Source organism: Anguilla anguilla, chromosome 4, assembly GCF_013347855.1.
Source record: "Anguilla anguilla isolate fAngAng1 chromosome 4, fAngAng1.pri, whole genome shotgun sequence".
In the NCBI taxonomy this organism is placed as follows: Eukaryota; Metazoa; Chordata; class Actinopteri; order Anguilliformes; family Anguillidae; genus Anguilla; species Anguilla anguilla.
Window position 1 is genome coordinate 24665472 of NC_049204.1, and position 27226 is coordinate 24692697.

The 27226-nt window shown below is 49.2% G+C and overlaps 1 protein-coding gene across 6 annotated transcripts in view; it reads left to right on the forward strand.

The window, feature by feature from the left end:
• The window catches only part of arhgef18b (rho/rac guanine nucleotide exchange factor (GEF) 18b), a 60079-nt gene extending 34132 nt beyond the window's left edge, over positions 1 to 25947 (forward strand). For 4 of the 6 annotated variants that reach the window (XM_035412760.1, XM_035412756.1, XM_035412757.1 and 1 more), the window contains 19 exons: positions 432 to 588; positions 1800 to 1906; positions 2416 to 2556; positions 3822 to 4072; positions 4623 to 4748; positions 5404 to 5521; positions 5794 to 6048; positions 7749 to 7825; positions 8353 to 8531; positions 10326 to 10399; positions 10836 to 11021; positions 11787 to 11951; positions 13317 to 13435; positions 14303 to 14365; positions 14798 to 14845; positions 14987 to 15448; positions 20641 to 20950; positions 21734 to 21838; positions 22635 to 25947. In XM_035412760.1, coding sequence (XP_035268651.1) covers positions 432 to 588; positions 1800 to 1906; positions 2416 to 2556; positions 3822 to 4072; positions 4623 to 4748; positions 5404 to 5521; positions 5794 to 6048; positions 7749 to 7825; positions 8353 to 8531; positions 10326 to 10399; positions 10836 to 11021; positions 11787 to 11951; positions 13317 to 13435; positions 14303 to 14365; positions 14798 to 14845; positions 14987 to 15448; positions 20641 to 20950; positions 21734 to 21838; positions 22635 to 22786 — 3095 coding nt within the window. In that variant the 3' untranslated portion in view covers positions 22787 to 25947. The remainder of the gene's footprint in view (positions 1 to 431; positions 589 to 1799; positions 1907 to 2415; positions 2557 to 3821; positions 4073 to 4622; positions 4749 to 5403; positions 5522 to 5793; positions 6049 to 7748; positions 7826 to 8352; positions 8532 to 10325; positions 10400 to 10835; positions 11022 to 11786; positions 11952 to 13316; positions 13436 to 14302; positions 14366 to 14797; positions 14846 to 14986; positions 15449 to 20640; positions 20951 to 21733; positions 21839 to 22634) is intronic. The other 2 variants (XR_004764718.1, XR_004764717.1) reach the window with 2 other exon arrangements.
• Positions 25948 to 27226: the final 1279 nt, after the last annotated feature.

Genomic DNA, 27226 nt, shown 5'->3' on the forward strand with positions numbered 1-27226 from the left:
GACAGAGAGAGAGTGAGTGAGTGAGGAGAGGAGGGGAAGGTGGGAAAGTGCATGCGTGATTTCTAGAATGTTCTGTACGTAGGCAGGGTCTGTTATAAAGCGGGCGCTCCCCGAGCCGCACGGCCACAGCGTGCCAGCTCAGCCCAGCGGACCGGACGCGCGCGCCTCCACGCTTTCCCACGGAGACCCAGCGAGCATGGAGCTGGCCGTGAGCAACAGCAGGGCCCAGCGGGGGGCTCAGGGGGGCCCGGGGGGTCCGGGGGGCGGGTCGCGGGCGGCCGCGTGCAGCCTGTCGAGCAGGCTGGGCGTGCGGGTGCTCCTGCACCGGGACCTGCTGACCTGCAGCTTCCTGGGCTCGGCGCGCCGCTCCTGGCTCCGCCGCTCCGCGCTGCGCCGCTACTGCTGCTCTGACGGCCTGCGTCTCCCCGCAGCCCTCAGGGACCAGCGCCGCTCCTCCACCCTGCCCGCCGCCAATGGCCCCTCCTCCTCCGCCCCGCCGCGCGCCACAGGCATGACCATCACCCCGCGAGCACACAACCAGCCCGCCGCCTCCGCCAACGCCGCCCTCAGCCACAACAGCAGCTCCGGGTCAGTGCCTCTGCCTGGGGGACACGCATACGTGCACTGTGTCTGTGTGTCTGCCTGTCTGTCTGTCTGCCTGTCTGTCCCTGTCTGTCTGCCTGTCTGTCTGCCTGTCTGCCTGTCTGTCTGTCTGTCTGCCTCTATGTCTCTGTCTGTCTGTCTTTTTGCCTGTCTGTCTGCCTGTCTGTCTGTCTGTTTGTGTGTCTGCCTGTCTGTCTCATCTGTCTCTGTGTCTGTCTGTCTGTCTGCCTCTATGTCTCTGTCTGTCTGTCTGTCCCTGTCTGTCTGTCTGTCTGTCTGTCCCTGTCTGTCTGCCGGTCTCATCTGTCTCTGTGTCTGTCTGTCTGTCTGCCTCTATGTCTCTGTCTGTCTGTCTTTTTGCCTGTCTGTCTGTCTGTCTGTCTGCCTCTGTCTCTGTCTGTCTGTCTGTCTTTCTGCCTGTCTGTCTGTCTGTCTGCCTGCCTCTGTCTCTGCCTGCCTGTCTGTCTGTCTGTCTCTGTCTGTCTGCCGGTCTCATCTGTCTCTGTCTGTCTGCCTCTATGTCTCTGTCTTTCTGCCTGTCTGTCTGCTGGTCTCATCTGTCTCAGTGTCTGTCTGTCTGTCTGACTGTCTCATCTGTCTCTGTGTCTGCCTGCCTGCCTGTCTGTCTGTCTGTCTGCTGGTCTTATCTGTCTCAGTGTCTGTCTGTCTGTCTGACGGTCTCATTTGTCTCTGTGTCTGTCTGCCTGTCTGTCTGTCTGCTGGTCTCATCTGTCTCTGTGTCTGTCTGTCTGTCTGCCTGCCTGCCTTTCTTTCTGTCTATCTGCCTCTGTCAGTCTGTCTCTATCTGTCTTTCTGCCTGTCTCTGTCTGTCTGTCTGTCTATGTCTGCCTTTGTCTGTCTGTCTGCCTGCCTGTCTCTCTGTTTATGTTTTTTGTGTTGTTGTACGCTTTGATTGCCTGTAAAATCTTTGTGCAGGCATACCCCTTTATAAAATGATAAAGTCATCATAAATTTCATATATGTCTTGTTTGCTCTCTGAGAATGATGTTGTAGTTGCTGCAGCTGAATTGTGCCTTGCTTATTGCGGCAGTTAATCACCTGACTGATTCAGATGGGGCAGCTGTCTGGAACAGGGGTCTGGAGCGCGTGCTGGGTGTAGCTGCCCTGACAGATGCTGGTCCTGGGTGGGGGGGTCGGTCTCGCTGTCCTGACTGCGTGCGCGTCCTTCCTTTCAGATCCATCGCAGGGGAGATGGACGAAACTGACGGGCTCCGGTTCAAGCCCCTGTCGGACGACTCGGTGTCGCTGGCCCCCTCCACCGCCGAGTCCGTCATCGTCGAAGGTGAGCGTTGGGCCGCCTGCCCGGTTTGTGCGGTTCTTGGGTGGAGTGTGTAGTTTTGCCATTTAATTTCAGCTTTATTTGTCCCCAGGCAGGCGATTGGTTCCGCTGCACAGTGCATGTGGAAAAGTTAATAAAATATGACGACATTAAAAACCGCACGTATCACAAGAACACAGAGACCAGTGTGCACAGTTTGGCAGCAGTAATATACAACACACGGTCAGCTCAGTATCTGGCATCAGTACGCAAACATGCCGATTATAATGGCATCAATATCAACAGCAACTGCAGCAGCGTGGTGTGTCCTCCTGACGGACTCCAGTGTGTCTGTCTCTGCACCAGTGCTGATCTGGGCTGTGGGGCTGGGGAGCAGGGTGGGAGGGGGCGGGGCCTCCCTGCTGCGATGAAGCTGCGAGGGAGAGCAGGGTTAGCGGGACGGCGGTGTGAATGCGAAGCGCTTCATTAAGGCGCGTCCGCCGATGAGCCCCTCTGCTCCGCCTCCCCCGCAGACGCCCATTACGCTGCCCTGAGGGCGGACCTGGAGGCTGACGCCCAGGACCTGGAGCCGGAGTCCTGGAGCCTGGCTGTGGACCAGAGCTTTCTGAAGGGGCACCCGAAGGAGGCCGTGAAGAGGCAGGATGTCATTTACGGTGAGTCGGCTGCGCTGCGCGTCGTTAGCTGGAATTGTGTAGCGCGACGTTTATGTTTCATTATGAACACGTGTTTATTGCTCGATGGCAGTGGCTGTTTACTAGATATTAATATGAGACTCATGTGTTTCCATGGAAACGACACCTCTCTAGCTTAATGACTTTTCATTTTAAATGCAAAGCATCCAGGGAAAATGGTTGACAGCAGTTGATTTGTCAGAGGACTAGGTGAGGTTAAGGGCTTTACCAAGCTCCTCCCTTCAGTTGTCGGACGGATAGCGGCGAGGGCCACTTTTACTCAGCCTTGTACTTTGTGACTATAAATGTCTTTATTTTTTTTTTTAATTTTCAATTTTTTTGTGCTGTGCTGAGTATTACCTTTTGGGGATACCTAGCCTTGCAGGTGTAACTACTGTGACGATAAGTTTGCACAGAAAGCGCATGCAGTGCTATTAAAGTTGTGATAAGCATGTTTAATAATGGATTACCTTCGCATAGCGCCTTTCACATCTGAAAGCACATTAGAGTGAATTAGCAGCATGCGCCCTAGTGGTGCATGGCAACCATTTTGAGCAATAACACTCAGCCTGCCAGCAGCTGCCGTGGAGGTGGTGAGATCTGTCTGTCAATCCTCATATCTTTCATCGCCAAAAACAACAACCCTCTGGCTAAAAACCCCATCGCAATAAAAATGATTAACTATTGACACCTGTGTGGAATGTTTCACACGGTTCTATAGGAAGCATGTATGATATTGGATTATCACTTCTTATGGGTCTGTAGCAAACATGTACTAACTACAGTACGTAATAAATTACAGTGGTCATAACATTTCAATAGATGTGTAAACAATAATTTCATTGTTAGTTGGGTTGTTTGTATCTGAAAGTTTGAAATGTGTCATTTATGAAAGATGGGAATACCTGTATCATGAAAATATCTTGGAAAGGAAAAAGGATCAGTTGTCTTAACGGAGTATATCTGTTAGTGGCAGTTATTCCAACAGGTTGTATACGTTAATGGCAGTTATCCTAGTGGAGTGTACCTGCTAATGGCAGTTATCCTAGCGGAGTGTACCTGCTAATGGCAGTCATCCTAACAGAGTGTACCTGCTAATGGCAGTCATCCTAACAGAGTGTATCTGGTAATGGCAGTTATCCTAGCAGAGTGTATCTGGTAATGGCAGTTATCCTAGCAGAGTGTACCTGCTAATGGGGTTATCCTCCCGGAGCGTTAACGGCAGTTATCCGTGTCCCCCTGCTCAGAGCTGATGCAGACGGAGATGCACCACGTGCGCACGCTGAAGATCATGCTGCGGGTGTATGCGCACGCGATGCGTGAGGACCTGCAGCTGGAGGAGCGCAGGGTGGAGCGCATCTTCCCCCAGGCGGAGAACCTGCTGGAGAACCACCGCCGCTTCCTGTCCCGCCTCAAAGAGCGCCGGCGCGAGTCCCTGCAGCCGGGCAGCGAGCACAACTACGCCATCCAGAGGCTGGGGGACGTCCTGTGCGCCCAGGTACCCCTGGCCCCGCCTACAGGCTCATGCGCTTCAGTACCACTTAAAGACAGCGGGTGGTGCTGTTGTTTCTGTGTTCAGGATGGCCTCGCATTTCTGGAGCATTTGCAAGCTCTCGGGAGCTCTCTACATCCTGGGTCTTCAACAGGGGTTCCTTGCAGGTGCTGTAGGGGATCCCTGGCCAGACTTGATATGCAGTGGCTAAATGAAGATTTGGGGAAATGTTGAATAGTAAGAACTTTAAAAAAAAAAAACTATATATATATATATATATATAACCCTGTTGAGCCTGGTTGGAGTGGAGGGTCCCTGGATCAGAAAAGGTTGTAAACCCTTGAAACAGGGCGGTCTTTGCTTGAGGGTTTGTGCTTGAATTCTGACGTTACAATCTGAAAGCTTGCTCGTCTGTGCCCCCTGGTGGTGATAACATGATTTGTCGCAGTATGCAAGGTTATGAGAAATATGAGTCGTAAATAAAGAGCCAGTGGCACATGACGGGGTCGATTTTAAAAAGATTTTCTGTCCTTCTGAGAAATGTTGTGTTTTGCAGTTTTCAGGCGAGGCTGGAGACAGAATAAAGGAGAGCTACAGTGAATTCTGCGGTCACCACAACGAAGCGCTCAGCTATTACAAAGAGCTGCAGCAGAACAGCAAGAAGTTCCAGAGTCTGATGCGGGTGAGAGCACACAAATCCCTTCTTCATCTTAACACTGTGCCTTGCGAGCACTGAGATTGCATTTATTTATTTTCATTCAGGTTATTGAAGTGTACTGGCATTGTTAATATTAATGTATTAAGTCCTCACCCTGTGTAACATCAGGTTATGTAAATCTTGTACACTGTCTTGGGAGAAATTCAAAATTATTACAGAAATGGAATCTACCTTATGGTGAAGGTTCCCTAACACATGCATATTGTAATAATGTTATTAAAAATAGGGTATAAGGTGTCTGTGGTATTTCATTGTACTTTTACTTAATGCCCTATTTTTCCGTATTGTATCGTGTGCTTATCAAGCAGTTTTCAACTGTAAAATGGCTTTCTGGCTGTTTGCTCTCCTCCATTAGCGTTGCATTGCATTTGCCATTTACTTAAGGGTTGTAATTTCCTCTGACAAAAAATGTCTATCTGTGTATTTATACGTACATTTCCAAGTCACATTTAAATTGATATCTGTCAATTTATGTATGTACATAACCCTTACGTACCTCAGGGACTTTTCATATTACCAACATTTTTTTTCTCATATTAACTATTATCATGGTTGTTGATGTAAAAGAAAAAAAAAAAAAACATAAATAAAATTCTAATTCTACCTCTTGTCTTCACAGAAAATCAGCAACCTGTCCATTGTGCGTAGGATGGGGGTGCCGGAGTGCATTCTGTTGGTAACGCAGCGCATTACTAAGTACCCCGTCCTGGTGGAGCGCATCCTGCAGAACACTGAAGGTAAGTCCAGCTGCATTTCTGCTCAGAGAAGGAAATGTGATGCGTGCCTTGGGTGGAGGATTCTGGGTCTGGGCTCCGGTTGGCTGGCCGGAGACCGCACTGATTGTTTGACCCTCGATCGATGCAGCTGCGGAGCGCAATTTAAGGTGCTAAACGGAGCAGAGCCTTGCCAAGCTGAGACGGGCCAAAATGAAAGGCAGCGAGCTCCTCTTCTAGCTGCAGCGGGTCCGATTGTTCACCGCGCATTGTGTCTGTGTCTGTGATGCCTGCAGCTGGCACGGAAGACCACGAGGAGCTGACGCGGGCCCTGGGCCTGATCAAGGACGCCATCATGCAGGTGGACACGCAGGTGAACGAGTGCGAGAAGCTGTCGCGGCTGAAGGAGATCGCCGCCAAGATGGAGCCCAAGTCGCTGGGCAAGATCAAGGACGGCCGCGTCTTCCGCCGGGAGGACCTCTGCCAGGGCCGGCGCAAGCTGCTCCACGAGGGCACCGTCAACTGGAAGGCCGCCTCCGGCAGGCTCAAAGGTAGCCCCGCCCGCACCACTGCCGTGACAACCTGTCTGCCCCTATAGAGGGTACGCATCGAGGTCACTTTCCCACCGGACTACGCCCCCTCAGTCGGGACTGAGTGGCAAAACATGCTGCGGCATGGCTGCCTTTAGTAGAGGAAACTGCAAAACCGGTAAAACAAACTATTATCTGCTTAAATTAAAGGCAGTTGGACTCGACAGTGATCCTTACAACTTACCAAAGAACCAGTGGTCCATGAACATTCAACAAGAAATCGGAGCTATCTTTTTACAGAAATCCAACGTATCTGACACAAAATGCAAATCCACGTTTCGGTGCCTGGATTCCAGTTATTTCTGCGAATTGCAGCGATGCATTTGCTTCTCTTTTCTTTAGCTTTCGGCAGTCTGTAAAAAGATAGCTCCGATTTCTTGTTGAATCTATTTGTACAGTCAATCGCAGAACAGCTCTTTCCCATTTTAGATGTGTTTTTTGTGTTTTCGCGGTATTCAAGCTGAACGCTAACGCTGCCACTCAGTAGTCTTTCTGCCACTCAGTGGGTGTAACCGCAGTGACTTCCACTTCCTGTGACGTCATGTGCATACCCTCTATAGCAAAGCCCCACCATACCAGCTTCCTATTACTCTAGGCTCAGTCCTCAAGGGCCGAGAACTTTTGGTTTTCCCCCCTCCCTTTACCTGGGAGTCAGGTGTGCAGGCAGTCTGGCCAATCAGGAGCACAAGTTGTTTAGTTAATTACCTGGGAGAAGTGAAAACCAGGGCTGGATCTGGATCTGAGAGCCAGATTTGAGTATCTGTGCCCCAGGTCTTCTCTGAACCCCAGAGAGCCTCATATATTCACAGCACCTCAGGTTTAGCTGTAGGAGAGGTGGTTAGTCAGTCTGGTTGGAAGGCATTACCACACATGTTTGCAACTATTACCCAAAATTATTTTTCCAAAATATTTCTGTAATAATTCATACTTCTGTTTTTTCTCTTCTTCTGAAAGTTTCTTCACTTGTTCTGCTTTAAAGGGCAGCTTTTGAAGTGTAGTTTATGTGCAGTGTCTGGGCTATTTTTTTTAAACTTTGTTTTCTAATGTGAGCGCCACAGAATGTTCCAGAAGGTAATCTGTTTGGGTTGAGAATATTGAATCAAGTGCTCAATTTTTCGGTAGTCTTGAATCCACTGCAGCGTCCATTAATACATTTACCATCATGTGGAGCTTCTGAGCTGCTCGATATTCTCCACTACGATCAATTTTTTGACAACAGAGGTAGAAATGACAGAATAAAAAAGCAAGTTGGATTAAAGCCTCAAGAGATTTATGTTCCACAATAGATGTAGGAAAAATATTGGCTTTAAAAAAAACTTGTCCGTCTGGTTTGTGACATCATATAGCTTTCGTTTTAGAAATGAGGTAATCGCTTATTCATTCTGACATGAAAACAATGCCAAATATTCCTCTTTGCTGTAGGCCTGTTCTGATTGTTCATGGCAGAAATTGCATTCCTTTGTCATGTTTTCATGTTGAAGCTAAGAACAGGCCTGAAAATGTACTGAGAATGCCTCCACTTCCCTGCTGTGCAGTTGCCAGACCCCATAAAAGGAAAGCACGGATGCTAGAACTAGAGAAATGGGACGTTTGTGATGTGTGATGAGAGACTGATCTTAACTACAGTGTCTGCGATGTATGAACGTATATGTTCATTTCAGACGTCCTTGCAGTGCTCCTGTCAGACGTTCTCCTGCTGTTGCAAGAGAAGGATCAGAAGTACACTTTCTCCACTGTGGTGAGTTTCGCAAATAGTGCTTTTTTCCAAATATGGAAAGGCAAGGTATTCTCAAAATTTATTCCATGCCACACCCTCCCAATAAAGGTGCACAACACTACAAAAACCAAACAAATTGTCAGTCTCAATATGTATTTTAGTCTGCGAATGAGGCAGGACAGTTTGACTCGTTTCAAGATTTGCCAATGGGGTACGAAAATTTCACTCTTCAAGCAACACAGTAACTTCAAACAAGCAAATATTTTCTGCTTGAAAGACAACAGGTTTTAAGTCTCATTACAGTGACTAAAACGCTTGTTAAGACACAACTTTGCAGCTGAACAGCTGAAGCACTTGGTCTCTCCTGCTTGTTAGCCATTGGCTTCCACACCACAGGCCAAAAGTACTACAGGAGTACAGATCAGAGAGGCATGTCTCTCACTGAACTGTTTCATGGTTGGCTGAGGGTTATTTCTGTGCAGTTTTTGACAGATGGCGCGGTGTTGCTTTCTCCTGACTCTGTGCTCGTTTGACTGTTTGTCGTCCAGGACAACAAGCCGTCGGTGATCTCGCTGCAGAAGCTGATCGTGCGGGAGGTGGCCCACGAGGAGAAGGCCATGTTCCTCATCTGCGCCTCCTCCAAAGAGCCCGAGATGTACGAGATCCACACCTCCTCCAAGGAGGAGCGCAACATCTGGATGCCGCTGATCCGGCAGGCGGTGGAGAGGTAGGGTGCCCCTGCAGGCCCTAGTGCAGTGTGAAGGTTAGCTGCAGTATGCAGGTAGACCCAATGTGCAGGTAGACCCTGTGAAAAGGATCCCTCGTTTCTTTTCGCTAGCCCACGAGTCCCCAAGAGCGGGAATAGCTTGCACGCGTGTTAACTGTGTTTAGCATAGCGGAGTGTTCGGTCATACCCATAAATAAAACGCAACGCAATAATTCGCTCACATTCCCGTTCATTGCAACCGAACATCTCCCCTGTTTAAATAATGCGGTTATTTTACATGGTTCGTTTTATATTCCATCTGTGTTTCTGTCATACGCCTTCCTATATTTCAGTACAAACATTCATTTTCCTCACAGTTGAATCACAAACACCTCCACTTCTGCATACAGCTGTCGGCTGGGTTACTAGGGCGCGTGCACGTCGTTCACGTGCCTATTTATCGGTTGAGTGGAAGACATAATTTAAAGGGAGGGTGTCGAGATTTTGAGACATGACCCATTTTGATTTAATATGATTGATTATGCATGTCCAAGGATGAACTTCAAAGGAATAACCATAGTATTGTTAAAATGACTTGAATTGGTGTAATTTGTAACTGTTATTGCATGTATTACTTTTTTCCATTGTGGCTATGTAAATTGGAGTACCCTGGGGAATGGTTTAGCCCAGTTATGGGAAATATATATAATGGGGCCAGTTTTTCTCAGTGGGGTTCTTCTTTTCGTTGGATGAACAGCTTGCTGTTAGGCTGGTAATGTTATCATACTAAAGCTATCTGCTAATTACTAATGACTAATTCTACCTGTTACTAAGGCCCTTTTATTGTTTCCCGGGAGTGTGCAGTACCTTGCTTAAGATGTATGCTTTGCTTTTGTTTTAATTGGTGATTTTTGGGAAGCACTGTAAATAAATCAGTACTTTGGCATCTGACTTCTGGAGTGACGCTGTCTCTGTACACCACCATCCAGTACCACCTGGTCACACTCATTCTGTTATACAAGTGAGTTCCACTAGCGTGGCCTCACAGACCCACTGTGCAGGTAAACCCTGTGTGCAGGTAGACCCACTGTGCAGGTAAACCCTGTGTGCAGGTAGACCCACTGTGCAGGTAAACCCTGTGTGCAGGTAGACCCACTGTGCAGGTAAACCCTGTGTGCAGGTAAACCCTGTGTGCAGGTAGACCCACTGTGCAGGTAAACCCTGTGTGCAGGTGGATCCAATGTACAGGTAGACCCACTGTGCAGGTAAACCCTGTGTGCAGGTGGATCCAATGTACAGGTAAACACTGTGTGCAGGTGGATCCAATGTACAGGTAGACCCACTGTGCAGGTAAACCCTGTGTGCAGGTAGACCCACTGTGCAGGTAAACCCTGTGTGGAGGTAGATCCAATGTACAGGTAAACACTGTGTGCAGGTGGATCCAATGTACAGGTAGACCCACTGTGCAGGTAAACCCTGTGTGCAGGTAGCCCCACTGTGCAGGTAAACCCTGTGTGCAGGTAGACACAGTGTGTGGGTAGACCAGTGTACAGGTAGGCCAGTATACTGGTAGGCCCAGTGTGCTTGTAGTCTCAGTGGAAGCAGGCCCAGTGTGCAGGTAGGCCAGTATACTGGTAGGCCCAGTGTACAGGTAGGCCCCAGTTTACAGGTAAACCCAATGTGCAGGTAGCCCCAGTGTGCTTGTAGTCTCAGTGGAAGCAGGCCCAGTGTGCAGATAAACCCAGTGTACAGGTAGGCCAGTGAAAGCAGTGTGCAGGCCCCTCTGTGACCTCTCTCTGCCTCCCTCTCCCACAGCTGCCCGCACATGGAGGAGGGGCTGTTCAGTGAGCAGGAGGCGGCGCGAGCCAGCAGACTCAAAGAGATCCAGGGTGAGGCTCCGGAGGGAGGAGGCGGGGCCTGGGCTGATTGGTGTTCAGGACTGACCCCTCGTGTCTGAACCTCTGCTCCTCATCTTGAGGCTTCATTTCAGTCTGAGAGTCTGTCAGTCCTTCTCTTGTGCAAGTCTGGGCTGAGTCTTAAACAGTGTCTTCATTTTCTTACTGTCTCTGTGCTACTGGTGTTTTAAGGTACCACGAACCTTGTTAAAAATCGCTATGAAATTATTATTGTGATTACTCTCGCTAAGCTTAAATTAACTTTTACACTGGGAGATGCAGGCCGAAGAGACTTTCTGAATCCAGAATGATCTTTACGATCCTTTTGAATGTGTTCTTTATGCAACAGTATTAGGTCATATTGTTGGTGTACAGCTGCTTTATTAGCATTTATTAATGAATGTATTTTTGTTCGTTTTTGTGTCCTCAGAGCGCCTGAGCCAGAAGGATGCGCAGATAGCGCAGAGCCTGACGGAGAAGCTGCAGATCTTCGCCGACTGCGCAGAGGTGATCGCGGGCCTGGAGGACACCGGCTCCCACTCTCGCCTGCTGCTGCGCGGCGACGCCTCCGATCTCCAGCAGGGGGAGCAGCTTCTCAAGGGAGCCATCACTGAAGGTAGGGCGTCCGCGCTGGCAAGAGGAAACATTTCGGCTTCACTTGAACAGCTGATACAAGTACGCATACTTCAGTCCGTGGGACGCCTGTTTCACGCTCGTTTTGTTAACTTGCGTGTTGCAGTCGCTGTTGCAGCATCAGTCCCTATTTTCCAGACCTGAGCCAGAAACGGTCGTGTTTGGAATTTTATTTGTGAATACCAGCTCTTGCAAATCTTTCAAGTGTGTGTTTTATGGTAATCCAACACATTACTGCTCCTTTATAAATATTTTATTTTCTCATTAGCATTCAGATGGTTTAAGTGAAGTGACTTTCTGGGATAATTATTCATATATTTTCAATAAGCAAACAATATATATTTAATCATTTGGGAGGATATTTATGTTCTGATTTAAGTATTTCATGTTTTTATTTACATATTTTTTTTAAATAATAGTTGATTTTTACAAAGCTTATTAATGTATTTTTTAAAATTTTTGTCAGACATTGAAGGTTGTGGAAAGACAGTCCTGCTGTTGAAGGGCCTGTAGTTTAAGAGCCTGTTTTTTTTGTAGAAAGACCATCCTGCAGTATTTGTGTCTGGTTTTACTGTAGAAAGAGAGGCCTGCTGTTAAAGGGTCTGGTTTCTCTGTGGAAAGACAGTCCTGTAGTTTAAGGGTCTGGTTTCTCTGTGGAAAGACAGTCCTGCAGATTAAGGGTCTGGTTTCTCTGTGGAAAGACAGTCCTGCAGATTAAGGGTCTGTTTTTGTTCTGCTCCTCTTCCAGTGGAGAACCTGCAGAACCTCCTGCTGTCTGGCGTGAGAGACTCCGCTCCACGTCCAGAGGAGATCCAGGGCCAGGGCCAGAGCCAGGGCCAGGGTTCGGGGGTGCTGCCCCGCCGAGCGGACACCTTTGGGGGCTACGACAGCAGCACCGGCGTCCTCAGCAAGAGTAAGGCCTGGAGCTCTGTCCTCAGGCTGAGTCACCGCACACTGTGGAGCACCTCCAGTGCGCTACACGCTTTTATACACAGCACACTGTGGAGCTCTTCCAGTGCGCTACACGCTTTTATACACAGCACACTGTGGAGCGCTTCCAGTGCGCTACACGCTTTTATACACAGCACACTGTGGAGCTCTTCCAGTGCGCTACACGCTTTTATACACAGCACACTGTGGAGCTCTTCCAGTGCGCTACACGCTTTTATACACAGCACACTGTGGAGCTCTTCCAGAGCGCTACACGCTTTTATACACAGCACACTGTGGAGCTCTTCCAGTGCGCTACACGCTTTTATACACAGCACACTGTGGAGCTCTTCCAGTGCATTACACGCTTTTATACACAGCACACTGTGGTGCACCTCCAGTGCGCTACACACTTTTATACAGAGCACACTGTGGAGCTCTTCCAGTGCGCTACACGCTTTTATACACAGCACACTGTGGAGCTCTTCCAGTGCGCTACACGCTTTTATACACAGCACACTGTGGTGCACCTCCAGTGCGCTACACACTTTTATACAGAGCACACTGTGGAGCTCTTCCAGTGCATTACACGCTTTTATACAGAGCACACTGTGGAGCTCTTCCAGTGCATTACACGCTTTTATACACAGCACACTGTGGAGCTCTTCCAGTGCGCTGCACGCTTTTATACAGAGCACACTGTGGAGCTCTTCCAGTGCGCTACACGCTTTTATACACAGCACACTGTGGAGCTCTTCCAGTGCGCTACACACTTTTATACACAGCACACTGTGGAGCTCTTCCAGTGCGCTACACACTTTTATACACAGCACACTGTGGAGCTCTTCCAGTGCGCTACACGCTTTTTTTATACACAGCACACTGTGGAGCTCTTCCAGTGCGCTACACGCTTTTATACACAGCACACTGGAGCTCTTCCAGTGCACTATACCCTTTTATACAGAGCACACTGTGGAGCTCTTCCAGTGCGCTACACGCTTTTATTCACAGAACATTCATTTTATTTATTAAATATAAGCTTTCCATGACTGAGCATGTCTAGAAGTCTATGTTTCATAAATAAAGTTAATATGTTGTGCATGAAAGCATATAAGTATGAAGCTTTATGTATGTGCAAGTCTATGTTTCATAAATACAGCCTTTTTGGTTGTCTGCATTATGCACAATCATGTCTGAAGTGGGAACAGTGCAGTTTAACACAGTGGGCTCACCAGCTCCCCGAGCACAGCGCTTTATCAGTGCGTGTGATAAAGCCGCTCCTGTGTTGTGGCTTGTCCCGTTTAAGCTCCGCCCACAGTGTGTGTTGTACACGCCTCCCTCCCTGCAGATGGCAGCGTGAAGAAGACCTACAGCAGGGACGGCAAGACCCCCCGGGAGAGGAGCCAGAGGGCCAGCTCCGACCCTCAGCTGAAGGAGATCTGCGCTGCCGAGAGCCTGGAGGAGTTCGTGAGTGACCTCCTCCTGCCTCCTCCTCCCCTCCTCTCCTCCCCTCTCCTCCTCCCTCCTCCTGCCTCTTCCTCCCCTCCTCTCCTCCCCTCTCCTCCTCCCTCCTCCCCTCTCCTCCCCTCCTCCCCTCCCCTCCCCTCCCCTCCCCTCTCCTCTCCTCCTCCCCTCCCCTCTCCTCTCCTCCCCTCCTCCCCTCCCCTCCCCTCTCCTGCCCTTTAATCCTGACTCCTCCTGAAGGCCAGGCCGTGTCACATATCTGATGGACTCCTCCACCCTGGTTACAGTCTATCTCGCACAACAAACAGGCCATGCTAACGTGCTTGCCGTTGACGGCGATAAGGGGAATCTGATGATCTCCTCGGAACTTTCCATGCCCTCAGTTTTAGTTTTAAACCCCGGTGGATGAGATCACTCCGTCTTGTGTTACACAGCTTGATGCAGAACTGGGTCAGTGTTCTTTAGATGTTTAGATGCTGCCTGTGTCTCCTCGTGCACATTTCCCTGGCAGATACAGTAGGATGATTTATTAAATGTTGGCGGGTGGGACTGTGGTGCAGTGGATGGCACTGCCGCCTCACAGCGGGAAGATCCCCGGGTGTGTGGGGAAAGACAGTCCAGTGACATGCAGGTTCGGCTAATTGAAGAGGCTAAATTGCCCGTCAGTATGAGTGTGTTAGTGAATGATGTGTGTACCTTGCCATGGACTCGGGACCTGTCCAGGGTGTATTCCTGCCTCTCGCCCAGTGCCTGCTGCGATAGGATTCTGCCCCTCCACGACCCTGACCAGAAATAAGCGGGTCAGATAATGGATGGATTAATCGTTAGCGTCTGTCTCTCGTTAAACGGGTGTACCTGTCCTTCCCCCAGGTTGGCGAGGCCTCTCCAGCAGACTGGAACCCCATCTGGTCAAACTCCTTCCCCGAGGCGGAGGTAGGAATGTGGGTTTAATCCCACTTGGGGTTTGGAGTCGCATCTGAGCGGACGGCAGTCACATGCTGCTGTGATCGCTGTGCGCTGCACCCCAGCCTGGCTCAGGCGTGCGAAAGTGCAAGCACACGATACAACGCTATTATTCTGTAGCGGGTGTAGTAAACGACATGGTCTGTTTTAAAAATGAGGTTTACGGAATTGTATATCTATTGTATAATGTATAAATTTCAATATTTAGTAATGCAACGTTGAATTTTGAGTGGAATTTGAGTGGTTCCGCTTGCGGTTGCCGTGGTAGCCAGGTGTGGGCAGAATCGTTGTTTCTGTTCCGTTCTGTTGAGCTGAACCACCATCTTGTGGTGAAGGTTGCTGGTTTGGAGAAGCTGAGGGGCCCGTCATGTTAATATTGCCTGTTCCTTTCTGATTTCGTAGTTCTTTGATCGGGTGCTGATGCTGTCACAGAGGCTGTACAGCTTGCAGGTGAGACTCGCCGTTGCAGTTCCGTATTTGCCAAATCGGCGAAAGTCGCTTCCGCTGAATGAGGATCCGTAGCAAGGTGGTGACATCACGTGACCATGTGACCATTGTGTGCCCCCCCCCCCCCTTCCCACACACCCCCAGGCCATCATCTCCCAGCAGGACAGCCACATCGAGCTGCAGCGGGCCTCGCTGACCGAGCGGGAGCGGCCCGGCCGTCACCGCGGCAACGTGCTGCTGGAGCAGGAGAAGCAGCGGAACCTGGAGAAGCAGCGGGAGGAGCTGGCCAGCTTCCAGAAGCTGCAGAGCCAGCACCGGCAGGAGCAGGCGCGCTGGGAGCGCGAGCGGCAGCGCCAGCGGCTGCAGACCGAGGCCAGCGAGGCGCGCCTCCGCCAGCGCGAGGAGGAGTGCCGCCGCCTGGAGGCGCGGCTGGCCGAGGAGCGCCAGGAGCTGGAGCGCCAGCGCGAGAAGTACCAGCAGGACCTGGAGCGGCTGCGCGACTCCACCCGCGCCGTGGAGAAGGAGAAGGAGCGCCTGGAGCAGCTGAAGAAGTTCAAGAAGCACAAGACCATCGCCAACCCCGGCCTCTTCGCCCTGGATCCACAGGTGGGCTCTCTCTCTCTCTCTCCCTCTCTCTCTCTCTCCCTCTCCCTCTCCCTCTCTCTCTCGCTCTCACACACCCTCTCTCTCTCTCCTTCCCTCACCCACTCCCTCTCTCTCTCTCTCTCGCTCTCTCTCTCCCTCCCTCTCCCTCTCTCTCTCTCTCTCTCTCTCTCTCTCCCTCCCTCCCTCCCTCTCCCTCTCTCTCTCTCTCTCTCACACCCTCTCTCTCTCTCTCTCCTCCTCTCACCCACTCCCTCTCTCTCTCTCTCTCTCTCTCTCACACACCCTCTCTCTCTCTCTCCTTCTCTCACCCACACCCTCTCTCTCTCTCTCTCTCCGTCTCTCACCCACACCCTCTCTCTCTCTCTCTCCTTCTCTCACCCACTCCCTCTCTCTCTCACCCACTCTCTCTCTCTCACACACACCCTCTCTCTCCCATAATGATTTACCTATGCACACTGTGTTAGGAATGCCAGTGCTGAACACTGAGGTTCTGCCTTTGGTAATGTAGCTCTGAACGCCTGGGATCATCTTGAGTTCAGTTCAGTCAATTCAGTAAATGAACTGAAATTTGTTTATAAGTACAAAAATCCTCATAATACATTATTGGAAATTTTCATGTGCATTGTATTGATTTTTGATTCAGTTATTGAATTAAAATGTGGTTAACACCATCCCAGCTCTGAACACATCTTTAGCCTCTTCTGTCCCCCAGAATTATCTCCTTATCACACAGGAGCACCAGCACTGAACACTGCAGGAGGCCCTCCCCAGAACATATATATCACAGTACTGAACACTTCCAGAGGCTTTCTCCAGACCACATAACACAGCGCTGAACACTGTGAGAGGCCTTCGCCAGACCACATTACACAGCGCTGAACACTGTGAGAGGCCTTCTCCAGACCGCATAAGACAGCACTGAACACTGTTAGAGGCCTTCTCCAGACCACATAAGACAGCGCTGAACACTGTGAGAGGCCTTCTCCAGACCACATAAGACAGCACTGAACACTGTTAGAGGCCTTCTCCAGACTACGTAAGACAGCACTGAACACTGAGAGGCCTTCTCCAGACCACATAGCGCAGCTCTGCACACACGTGTGTTGAGCGTGAGGGGCAGAGAGTGGAGCAGCGGTGCGGGAGTGCAGCCGTTTCCCACGCTCCTCCCTGCCAGGCTCGGGCCTCTGAAACATCAGGAGGCCTGGGCTGTGCGCGGCGGACAATGGCGCTCTGTCAGGTAGAATGGGGGCCGGCTTGGACGCCTGCCACCCCTCCGCCAGGATACCTTCCGTCTCGCAAGACCTGTTTACCGATGGGCCGCCGGATAGCCCGGGCAGCAGCCTGGGAAAGAGACGCCGCGACCGCGCCGCGCGACCGCGGTCATACCCGCCCGCCCCGCCCCGCCCCCGCCCGCGGGCAGGAAGTGCTCCGCTCTCCCCTTCAGCGCTCAATGCACTGCTTTGTGTGAGCTCCAGGAAGTACGAGGCCAGGAGAGGGGGGGGGAGCTGTCGTTTCAGGAACAGGCTGTAAAACCTTAATCCCACACACGTCTGTTATCGCCATCTTTCTGAGCGAGCTCAAACCCTTATCAGACCCGGGGAAAGAGTTGTGAAACGCTTGTGAAACACGGGTTAGAGGTTCATGTGCAGTGGTGAAGGACCGGCTTTCATCCCCCGTGCGTCGGCCTCGGAAGATTACTATTTTTTGTCAGGGTGTGGTTATTGTTTGCATGCAGCTGACTTCAGGAGAGCAAATCCTGTAACTGTTGCCCGTTTAGATGTGTGATTTATCTCCTGGATGGACAGCCCGAACCTGCAGGCTGGTCCTCTGCGGCATGCGCCATGCAGCATGCGCCATGCGCCGCTGAGGCTGGCCCAGCGCGGGCTGCAGATTAAGTTGTTTGGGTCTGAAGGCGCAGCCCGAGAGCGCTGCGCAGTCTGAGGTAATGCGACGACGCGTTCGGCTGCGTCACGTGTGGCTGACCCGGTCGCTTCCCGCCGCTCGTGAGCTACGGCCAACGGCGAGCCGACGCGTAGCCTGGCGCCCCATGGCGCCCCGTGATGTGGGGACAGAGACGGGCCGGTGCCTCTCTTATCGAGTTAGCTCTGCGCGTATCTGCTGGAGACGTTGGGCTCGTCCGAGCCGCTGCGTGGCTGACACAAAGCCCTCTCTGACGGGCTTGCGATGGTGCAGCTGACACAGATTACCTGCCACGTAGCGGTTAATTCGCCCGACAGACACGGCTTTCACGGCAGCCCGGTTTTCTGTTCTCTGTTTCTCGTGCTGACGGACTGTTGTGGGACTTCTCAAATGCGATACTGATCTCGGAGTCAACAAAATTAAACGAGGCGCCACATACAAGATCAGATCTCGCCTGTCAGGTCAGGCAACACTCGTGACCCTCCTCTGTCCCCCCCTCACGGGTCACAGTTATGCTCCGGACAAATGTGTCTTTGAACTGCGACCGGATTTCATAGGTAGACATATAATGAGGAGACATCATTACTCGCTCTGGTGTGTTCAGAAACTGTCTAACCACCTTCGGCTTCAATCCTGTATGTTGCCGTGGATTCGCGCTTTTTCAGAAATATGTACGAATATGGAAGTCGGCAAGTCTCTGCAAGTCGTAGTGCGGTGCAGGCTTTCATTTCATCCTGTTCTATTGCCCTGGAGACAGTAACCATAGAAACCGTGGCAGAAGGGTCTTCTGTGGAACCTTGGAGTAGATTAGCTAAGTTGCGAAGAGCAGCTCCAGGTACCTGTGTATCTGTGCGGAGCAAGAAATGGTTAACAGTGCTTTGTCGTGAAATGGTGTGTCGGAAAATTATACACAGCCAGTGTGTGAGTATTTCAGTTACCCAAAGAAGGCAACCAAGCAGAACGCTTGTGAAAAGAAATTCTACTCAAAGTATGCCTCTGTTCGGTGGAAATGCTATCGGTTTGATTTGCTTTCCTTTGAAGTGCCACATGAATGCTGCAACACTGGTAGCTGTAATATTTGGCACCAGAGGGTGTGTTATAAATAGCAGCAGTGTGTGTGTCCTTATCTTTCACAGGAAGTGAATCAGGCTTTTCTAGAGCCTGGGAATTTATCGCAAGAAATGACTTTATAAAACGCGTTGTTTTGATGCTGATTGGCTGAGACCTCGTTCTACAGTTTTAAATCCGATACAGTAGCAGTTATTCAAACAGCCTGTTCGTAAACACAAACGGTTACTTACGAATGATATCACAAAATAAATAATATTACGTCATCGGTTGTACCTGTGTGTTCTAACCATTTTATAAATGCAATACGGCACGGGACGCTGTGCTGTATCGTGAATACAGCTGCAGGCGGCTGCCAGCACTCCATTTCCCACAACACCCCTGGAGCCTTGACTGTACTCACGATACTGCACGGTCTGCCGTGCCGTATTGCTTAAGTAAAATCACCTCAAGCTCCGGTCCCTGTGAACCGCGGGACCGGGGAAGTCATTCCTCAGTGAGCAGGCGGTGTGGAAAAACTGCGCGTACAGAATAGCGAGCGAGACGCAACAGACCCGCTACTCTGAAACTGTAGAGAATTATTCTGGGCGTTTGGCGCAGTCTTAAACGTTTTCGAGCGTTACGCATGTGCACAGCGAGGACCGGAGTCGGTGGCGGTTCCTGTGCTGAGCGGTTTTGCCGCGTGCTGCCGCCCGGATGCCGAGTCGCGCGTGGCGGGCTTCTCTGAACCCTTTCGATGTGCGCCAGGGCTTGCCCCCCTCTGCCACTTCCTGCCTGCGGTAACAACGCGGCTCTGTGCTGGGCTGCCTGCAGACCTTCTCCTCTCCACCGCAGTGCCAGTGCAGAAACCCCCCGATCGCGCAGAGCATGCCCTGGGGCCGGAAGTTTGGTGGTCGCTCAGAAAGCCCCCGGTATCCAGGTGCTTTGTCACGGCGCGCCCTGCATTTTTTGGGTTTGCGGTTGTTGCTTCCCTTCTTGTTACCATGACTGATGTAAAATTTTCAAATTAATTTTCTTTCTTCAGCTCAGCCAATTAAAATGGTTCTCAGCTGCGATTCCTTTTGATTCAGGAGCGACTTCTCGTAAGGCTGAGGGGTACTCTGGGTGCTGCTCTCTGTTTAAAAATAAAAAAGAGGGGAAAAAAGGTCCAAATGAATATTTGCTGATAAGCACCCAGGGGCTCTGAAGACGGGAAACCGCGACATATAATTACCCAGCAGCCCTCTGTCATTAATGCCGCCGCTGGAATGCGGCCAACACAAACTGTTTATGTGATGTCAGCAGAGCCTTTCTTCCCCTGGTGTTGGGTGCCCCGGTAACCCTGTACTTAGGGGAGGTGCCCCGCGAGAGAACAATAACACATCTGTGTGCGGAGGCCCCGAGACCCACGCGGGCCCGCTCTCGCTGTGCGCCGCCCCAGGGCAGGCGCACGCACAGGTGCGATTTAGCCCCGCCCAGACGGACGGCTGTCATTGGCCGGTCACTGCAGCCCCCCGGGGGGGACGCTGCTCTCCCAGGGCACCTCGTCAATCACATCCCGCCAGCGAGTAACCCTAGAGCTCCGGTTCCCTGCTCAGTCCCCGTCCAGGCCCGGCTGCCTGGGCTTTTCGCACGCGGAGAGGAACCAGTTTCATGCAGGGATATGGAAGGCCTGCACCCTGTAAACACTCGTGCAAGTTCATCACTTCCCTCCCCTCCCCCTTTGATTCAAGGTAGTTATGATTCAGACAGTGCAGGCACTGTTTACTGCCGATGATGTCACCCCCCCCGCTGATTTGGCCGTATCTGATTGTCTGACGGCCTGGCAGGTTTTACCTACCGGTTGTGTGAAGGGCTTTGTGTTTCCCCTGCTCTCCTGTGCATTGTCCTCCGGCTTCCTGCTGCACTTCAAAGGTGTTTAAAAAAACAAAAAAAAAACACAGACTGCAGAAAGAGAAGCATGTGTTTTTAATTCTCCCTTTCATCCCGTAAACTCCGCGCCCCCGAGCGGATTGTGTTTCCTCAACGGCACGTCGGCTATGCGCTTCGTCCCCGCTGAGAGGGGCGCTGGCTTCAAAGCCGATCCCTCTCGCGTGATTGGCGGGGTCCCCTCTCGCCGTGATTGGCGGGGTCCCCGCTCGCACGGTTGGCCCCCATTTTGGGGCACGGCGCTGTTAGCGGCTCCCATCTGACCGTCCGCGTTCTGTCTCCCCCCCCCACCCCAGGTCCTGCCGTTGTCATCCAGCTTCAACGGAGAGCTCCTGATGGGCGGGGCCGGCGACCTGGCGCTGACCTCCAAGCCTCCCCACGTCCGGTCCAGCCTGTCCATCGCCCCCGGCGACTACCTGGAGCGGCGGGAGAGCGGGAACGCGGCGCCCGTGAAGACGGAGGTGCCCATCCACCTGATCAGCACCACCAACCAGCTGCACAAGCAGGGCGGCGTCCAGCAGCAGATCCCCACCAAGCTGGCCGCCCTCAGTAAGGGCAGGGAGAAGAGCGGCAGGGCCAAGGGCTCGCAGCGCTCCGAGAGCTCAGGTCAGAGCCCCAGCCCCCAACCTGGCAACCACAACCTGGCAACCCGGCTCTGCCGGCTGCCTGTGTGCTGTTACACGCCCCTCTGCTCCTTTAGGGGGGGTGGGGGGATAAACTGAGCATGGTGAAAGCTGCAGGGTTATCAGATGTTATGCCATGATTGGGGAAACTCGATGGTGCTGGGTTATATCTGTCTGCTTACATTATAAATCTACATATGAATTTCAACTAACATTACAAATGGGTTCTACATCACTGTTATACAGCACATGTATCAGGTCCATTCAGAATCCGGCAACTTTTGTTTTTCTCGTTGGGGTACAACTTATGAAACATAATATTGCAGTAATAAAATAATTGTAGTTTATTTATAACCAGGGGGTACAATGATTTCAGTATGGACCTCAGTATAAATAGCCTGTAATGTTGCCCTGTCTGGTTGTGGTCAGTAGCATATTTAGTGTATTTTAAAAAATTTTATCTTTCATTTCCACTGCGGTTGTACATTTTATCGAGTTGTGTGGTGTGACTGTAGATTTTCAGCGTTTGTTTAGAAACTGTCAAAGGTCAAAGGAGTGGTGGTGGCCAATCAACTAGCAGCCAGTTGGCCTGCTTGCTAGAAGCCAGTTCCTGTCTGGTCTCAGCTGTGCTGGGCAGGTTGCATGTGATGGTGTAAATTAGATATCGGAAAAGCAATAGATCCAAGATCCCTCTGTCCTATAACAGCATCTGTAATTTTACTCTGTCCTATAACTCCATCTGTAATTTCCCTCTGTCCTATAACAGCATCTGTGGACATGAAGCAGATGCTGCCTCTGAAGCTGTCAGGGAGAGAGGACGGGAGTTTAAGAGCGAAGAGATCTGTGAGTCCTCTCCAGCTCTCCCACCCAGGTAAAAGCCAACCGACAGGTCCACTGTCTGACCTCTCTATAAATCACAATTAGTCCTTCGAAAAGTAGCTTTTTTTTGGAATGTTTTTTGTTTTCTTTCAAAATTCTGATTCAGTGTTCTATAACTCCATTGCTTTGTGTTACCAGTAGTGATTGTGACATCAGCATTAGAATGTTGAACTAATAACATTCTAATCCTGGGCCGTCTGGGTAGCGTAGAGGCACTCGCCTACCACCGCAGAGACCGGGGTTCAATCCTTGGCAGCGGTACTTCTGGCTTGGTTAGTTGTTCCTATGAACACAATTGGCAGTGTTCGCGGGTGGGAGACCTGATCGTTGCATTAGCGACTCCTACTGGTTGGTCGGGACGCCTGTTCAGTGGGGAGGGGATCTGGGGGAGATAGCGTGACCTCCGCACGCTCTCCCAGTGAAACCCCTCACTGTCAGGTGAAAAGAAGCGGCTGGCGACTCCACATGTATCGGAGGCTGGCATGTGGTAGTCTACGCCCTCCCCAGGCCGACAGAGGATAGCGCATCGACCAGGACTGTGTGATACACACGGGGAATTGGTATTACGACTAAATTTGGGGAGAAAATGGCAAAAAAGAACATTCTAATCCTGTGTTACTGATCTTACCCCTTAAATGGTTTGAGAAACAGAGCATTCTGATGGCGGCCCAACACTACTGCTGTAACGGTAGTGGATTTTATAGGAATGGATTATATAAAATGTAGATATTTTTACTGAGAGCAAGAGTTGCATCTGTTCATCGATCCTTTCTTTGGTTATCGGGCAGATCCTGCAATCCCTCCGGAAAGCCACCCCGACCCCCAGCCCGCGTACAGCGGCAGCGTCCCCAAACAGCCCAGCCAGAGCGCACTGCAGAACACGCCCCCGGCCTACACCGCCACGGAGGACGTGGCCAAGGAGGACGTCATCTTTTTCTGAACTCCATCCCCCCCACCACAGGCATTATGGGACAGAGCCAGGACCAAAAGGGCGGGGCCTCTGATATCTAATAAGAGAGCAGAGTTATTTGCTTCGCTCCCCATAAAAAAAGAAAAGAAGTATCCATGAGGTACCAAAATAGATGTATTTTTAGAGTTTTTTTTTTTTTACTACAGTTATTTTTTCATGAATGTATTTTATTATGTCCTGTTCTCAGATACTGGCACCTGTTCTAAATTCAGCCCAAAAAAAAAAAAGAAGTTAAAAGTGGTACGCAAAAGAGGAAGATGGAGATATTTCCTGGTGGATTGGTATTATGAAGGGGGTTCCCCTAGTGCTCCATGGGCGAGAAAGATGCGCTTGTTAAGAAAGGATCCCTAAATGAAGCGTTGACTCGGTGTTCATTTGCCTGGACAGGTGTCTGTTTTGCACAGTGTGAACATGAATGGGCAGGCAGGAAAAGGAACAAACTCAGTTTCCTTGGTATTTTACGTTCGCTAAAAACGATGAGGCGGCAGTTGATTTTGATAAAAACGAACCTTGGATTTGTGGGGATACTTTTTTCCCCTTCTTTGTTGGTCTTCATGAAACTTCCTAGTTGGTCATAATGCAGCTATGTGCACATGGTTTTAAGTAAGAAGGTTCCCGCAAGTCAAAAGCCTTTTATATGCAGAATTTATAGAAAGCCGTTTAGTTTCGAGGAAACTTTCCCAGACACCAGCCAGCAGCATCGTTTGTGTTTTACAATAAGCCTTACGAAATATTTTCCAGCAGATCTTAAACCTGTAGCGGTAGTCAGAAGAAGCTGTGCTGAAATAAATATTTGACTCATGAAGTATTTAGAATCCTCTGAAGAATGATGACAGGCACTGTTTGTGACCCAAGTCTCTAAATGCACTCTGGTCTTAAAAGGCTTGTGCTGTTATAGTTATCCTGAGCTCTCAGAGTCAGGGAGTAAAATCAGAGCTTCAGGGTAGCTTTTTCATCATGAATGAATGGGAAAGGGGTTTCAGAGTGCAGCAGAACTGAGAGGCCCCACAGTCATTGGTCTGTCATTTCCTCACTTAGCCTCAGCGATATCGTCCATTTTAATCGCAGCGGTTCTGGGTCCCGTCTGTCTCCTCACGGTATGCGAAAAGCCAAACATTGAAATCATCGTGCCGCACCATAGCAAGGCACAACATGGCACCTGTACCATTCCAAATAAAGACACTGTGATGACCAGGCAGTGCTACGTCACTGGGCCACCGCTTCAAACCGTGACTGAAGTGAATGCCAGTTCTCTATTTGGGCAGCCCTTCTGTTTGCATAAGCATCAATACTTAAGTCTTAAATTCCAGCCATTTTATACTTGTCCCCTCATCAAATTCCATTTCCACCTGGTGTACACTTTGACTGTCAGGTGTACACTTTGACTGTCAGGTGTACACTTTGACTGTCAGGTGTACACTTTGACTGTCAGGTGTACACTTAAACTGGTCAATGTACACTTAAACTGGTAGGTGAGGACTTAACTGGCGGGTGTAGACAAACTATAGCTGCGCTGGGTTCCACTAGCCATTCACCAGGAAATGATGGTTTTATTATTTTATTTTTTCGATGATGCATCTAGGGTGCAGATGAGAAAATATATTTATGTGTATATATCTCATTATATGTCATTGTACAGAACTGAACAGGATAAATGCTCTCCTTTCCTTGATGGTACTAGAGTCAAAGGTAGCGAAGCAGGGTCAAAGTTGCCAAAGTTGAAATACCTGAACGCCCCAGTTACCCCAGCGAATTCCCCAACGTGAAAAATCTGTGAACACGTGGGCATTCCTTTCCACTGTGATCATTTTGTTTGATGTAACATTTCTGTGCGTTTGACCCGACTGTATATACTTTATGAAGTCTGAAGCTCTGATGTAAATGTTCCTGTGAAGAGTAGCCTAGTCCTGTTTTATTTTTTTTATTATTATAATTATTTTTGAAGTAAGGATGTCCAAGCTTGGCAGTAAGTATTTTCTTAACTGATGAAGGTTCCCAAAAGGTGGGTGACGTTTCTTTGCGGTGGTCTTTAGGGGATTAGTTCCTCGTGACTTGTTGTTTGCCCATTTGGACCAAAGGGGAAGAGCAGACTGTGAGTTGAGGCGAGTTCTCTGACAGCACAGAAAGCAGGGTTTTTCCGGTATAAACCTGTGAGGTCTGACCGCTGTACCGTCTGGTCATGGCGATGAAGGAATACCTTGTACGTACAGTTTTGTGTCTCTTTTAATCTCTCTGTCAAGAGTGTTGTGAGGGTTATGAATTGGTACATTGTAATTGTTTTAGTGTATATTTTACAAGTCATTGTAATCATTTTGATATACTTGGTACTAGGTGCGATTTAATTGTCACCAATCTGTTCTAACGGCAGATGTATGTTTTTATTTTGATTACCAAAGAGTCTGCTTGTGACTAGTGCTTATGTAAAATCGTTCTTTTTTTGTCTATTAATTTAGAGAGGTTACGTGAAACTGCTTTCCCTTCAGACAGCAAGAAACATTTTTCAGAAGTGTAAAAGTAATTTAAAATGAAGTGTATTGTCAAAGGTGAATTGTGTGTGATATTGACAGGATTGTAGTTTCTGTCCTTCCTCTGTCCATCACTGGTCTGCGGAGCACTTTATATCCGATCGTTGGTGAAGCTCTTTGACATGAGTGACAATCACATTCTCAGAGCGCCTGCTGGAAAAAAAATTTAATTTCCCGACCACTAGCTCGAAATAGCACGAAGGACTCGCTCAAAAAACCAGCCACATATTTAAAGTACGTAGGAGATGAAGGTGGTGATATGAAGTTTTTTTTTTTGTTTGTTTTTTAGATGAAACTAAAGCAATTACATGTGTCATTTTCTTACACAAAGTTTGATCTGTGGATGTAAATAGTGACGAACTCCGCCAATTACACTAGTCACTTTCGGATAGTTTTGAACTTGAAGGGGTAATTACTGCGTCATTATGCATTTTATTGTTTGTATACTTTTAACAGACGTTTCATGAGATCTGTAGCAGAACGATGATTTTTCTTTTGTTAAATGCTGTTTTATCCACTGTGAGACTGACGCCTGTGGACATAACTACTGCCTTAGAGAAAGAATGACCAATTTTAGTAATAAAAAAAAAAATCCAAAACATGGAAGTTTTTTGTTCATTGTTGTTCATTTTTGTTCATTGTTTTATGTAGTACTATACATATTGGATCAGAGAGTTTTTATCAGAGTCCATATCAGAGGATTTTTCAAATAGATTATAGTAATAATGATTATTTTGAGGACAATTGCCTTGCATTAATGCAAAAAATAATGCACGAAAGTCTTAAAATAAATGCGACTTGTGTTCAACATTTGCATAGAACTTACATTTGTAGGAGTCTAGAACCATTTAAAATGAAACCATTTAATTTCATTCAAGTTTTCTTCAAATTCCAACAAATTATTTGCCAAACTGATAACCGTACTCAATGCGTCTGTTCTTAGTCACTACTGAATGACAAATATAAAAGGAGAGTGAGTGAGAATGACTTGCTATCCAACAAGAAGTCAGGCTTCTGTGAACTTTACAGTAAAATATTTATAAGCAGTTGGGCCAATGTGTTCAGCACTTCTCTGTTCAGAATAAACAGTGCCATGTTGGACAATGAGCGCAGTGTTCTCCCAAGTTAGTAACGGAAATTTGGTGCATCATTTAACCCAAATGCAGGGCATGACCTATGTGAGCAGATTTAGCCGATACAGTGTGCATATTTACTCTGCAAACCTGCAGTCGCTGGAATGGAGAGGCTCATGGGATTGGTGACGGATCCCCTGTCTGTCTGTTCCCTCTCAGCAGGCTTATCTTTGGTTCTCATTACAGGGTCTCCATCCCCAGTCCTGGGGGGCTGCACTGTGTACTACTTCTTGGCAATTCAATTTTTTTTTTTTTTTGAAGTTATTGATTGGCTAATGAGTCTACAATACCCTGTTTCCATACATTTGCAGCCTAAATTTGCAGCTGATTTGAAAGGATGCAGTGACCTTCCAGGTCTGGGGTTTCAGATCACTGGTCTATCTGTAAAGACTGCAGAGAGACTGAGTCCTGGGGTTCTGAGAGATTTAAGCGATGCTTGAGTAAAAATCCACCTGAGCTTGGCGGTCAAGGTCGAGTGCAGGAAACCGGGTTGCCCTGACCCAGTTGGCAGCCGCCAGTTCGCTTCATTTGGTTTTCGAGAGGCGCATTTTTCCTGCTGATTATATTTTATATAGAAACGTCAATAACAAGCCACCTTAATTGTAGTCATTTTGTGATCAGGCTTCTTACCACAATGCTTACAAGCAATTGCACATTTTCCATTCTTTTGAGTGAAGTTTCTGTTCATAGTCTTTCTGCTTGACATCTGCTCACCTTGTGGATGTATCCCAGTTTGCTTGTGCTGTCTTTGT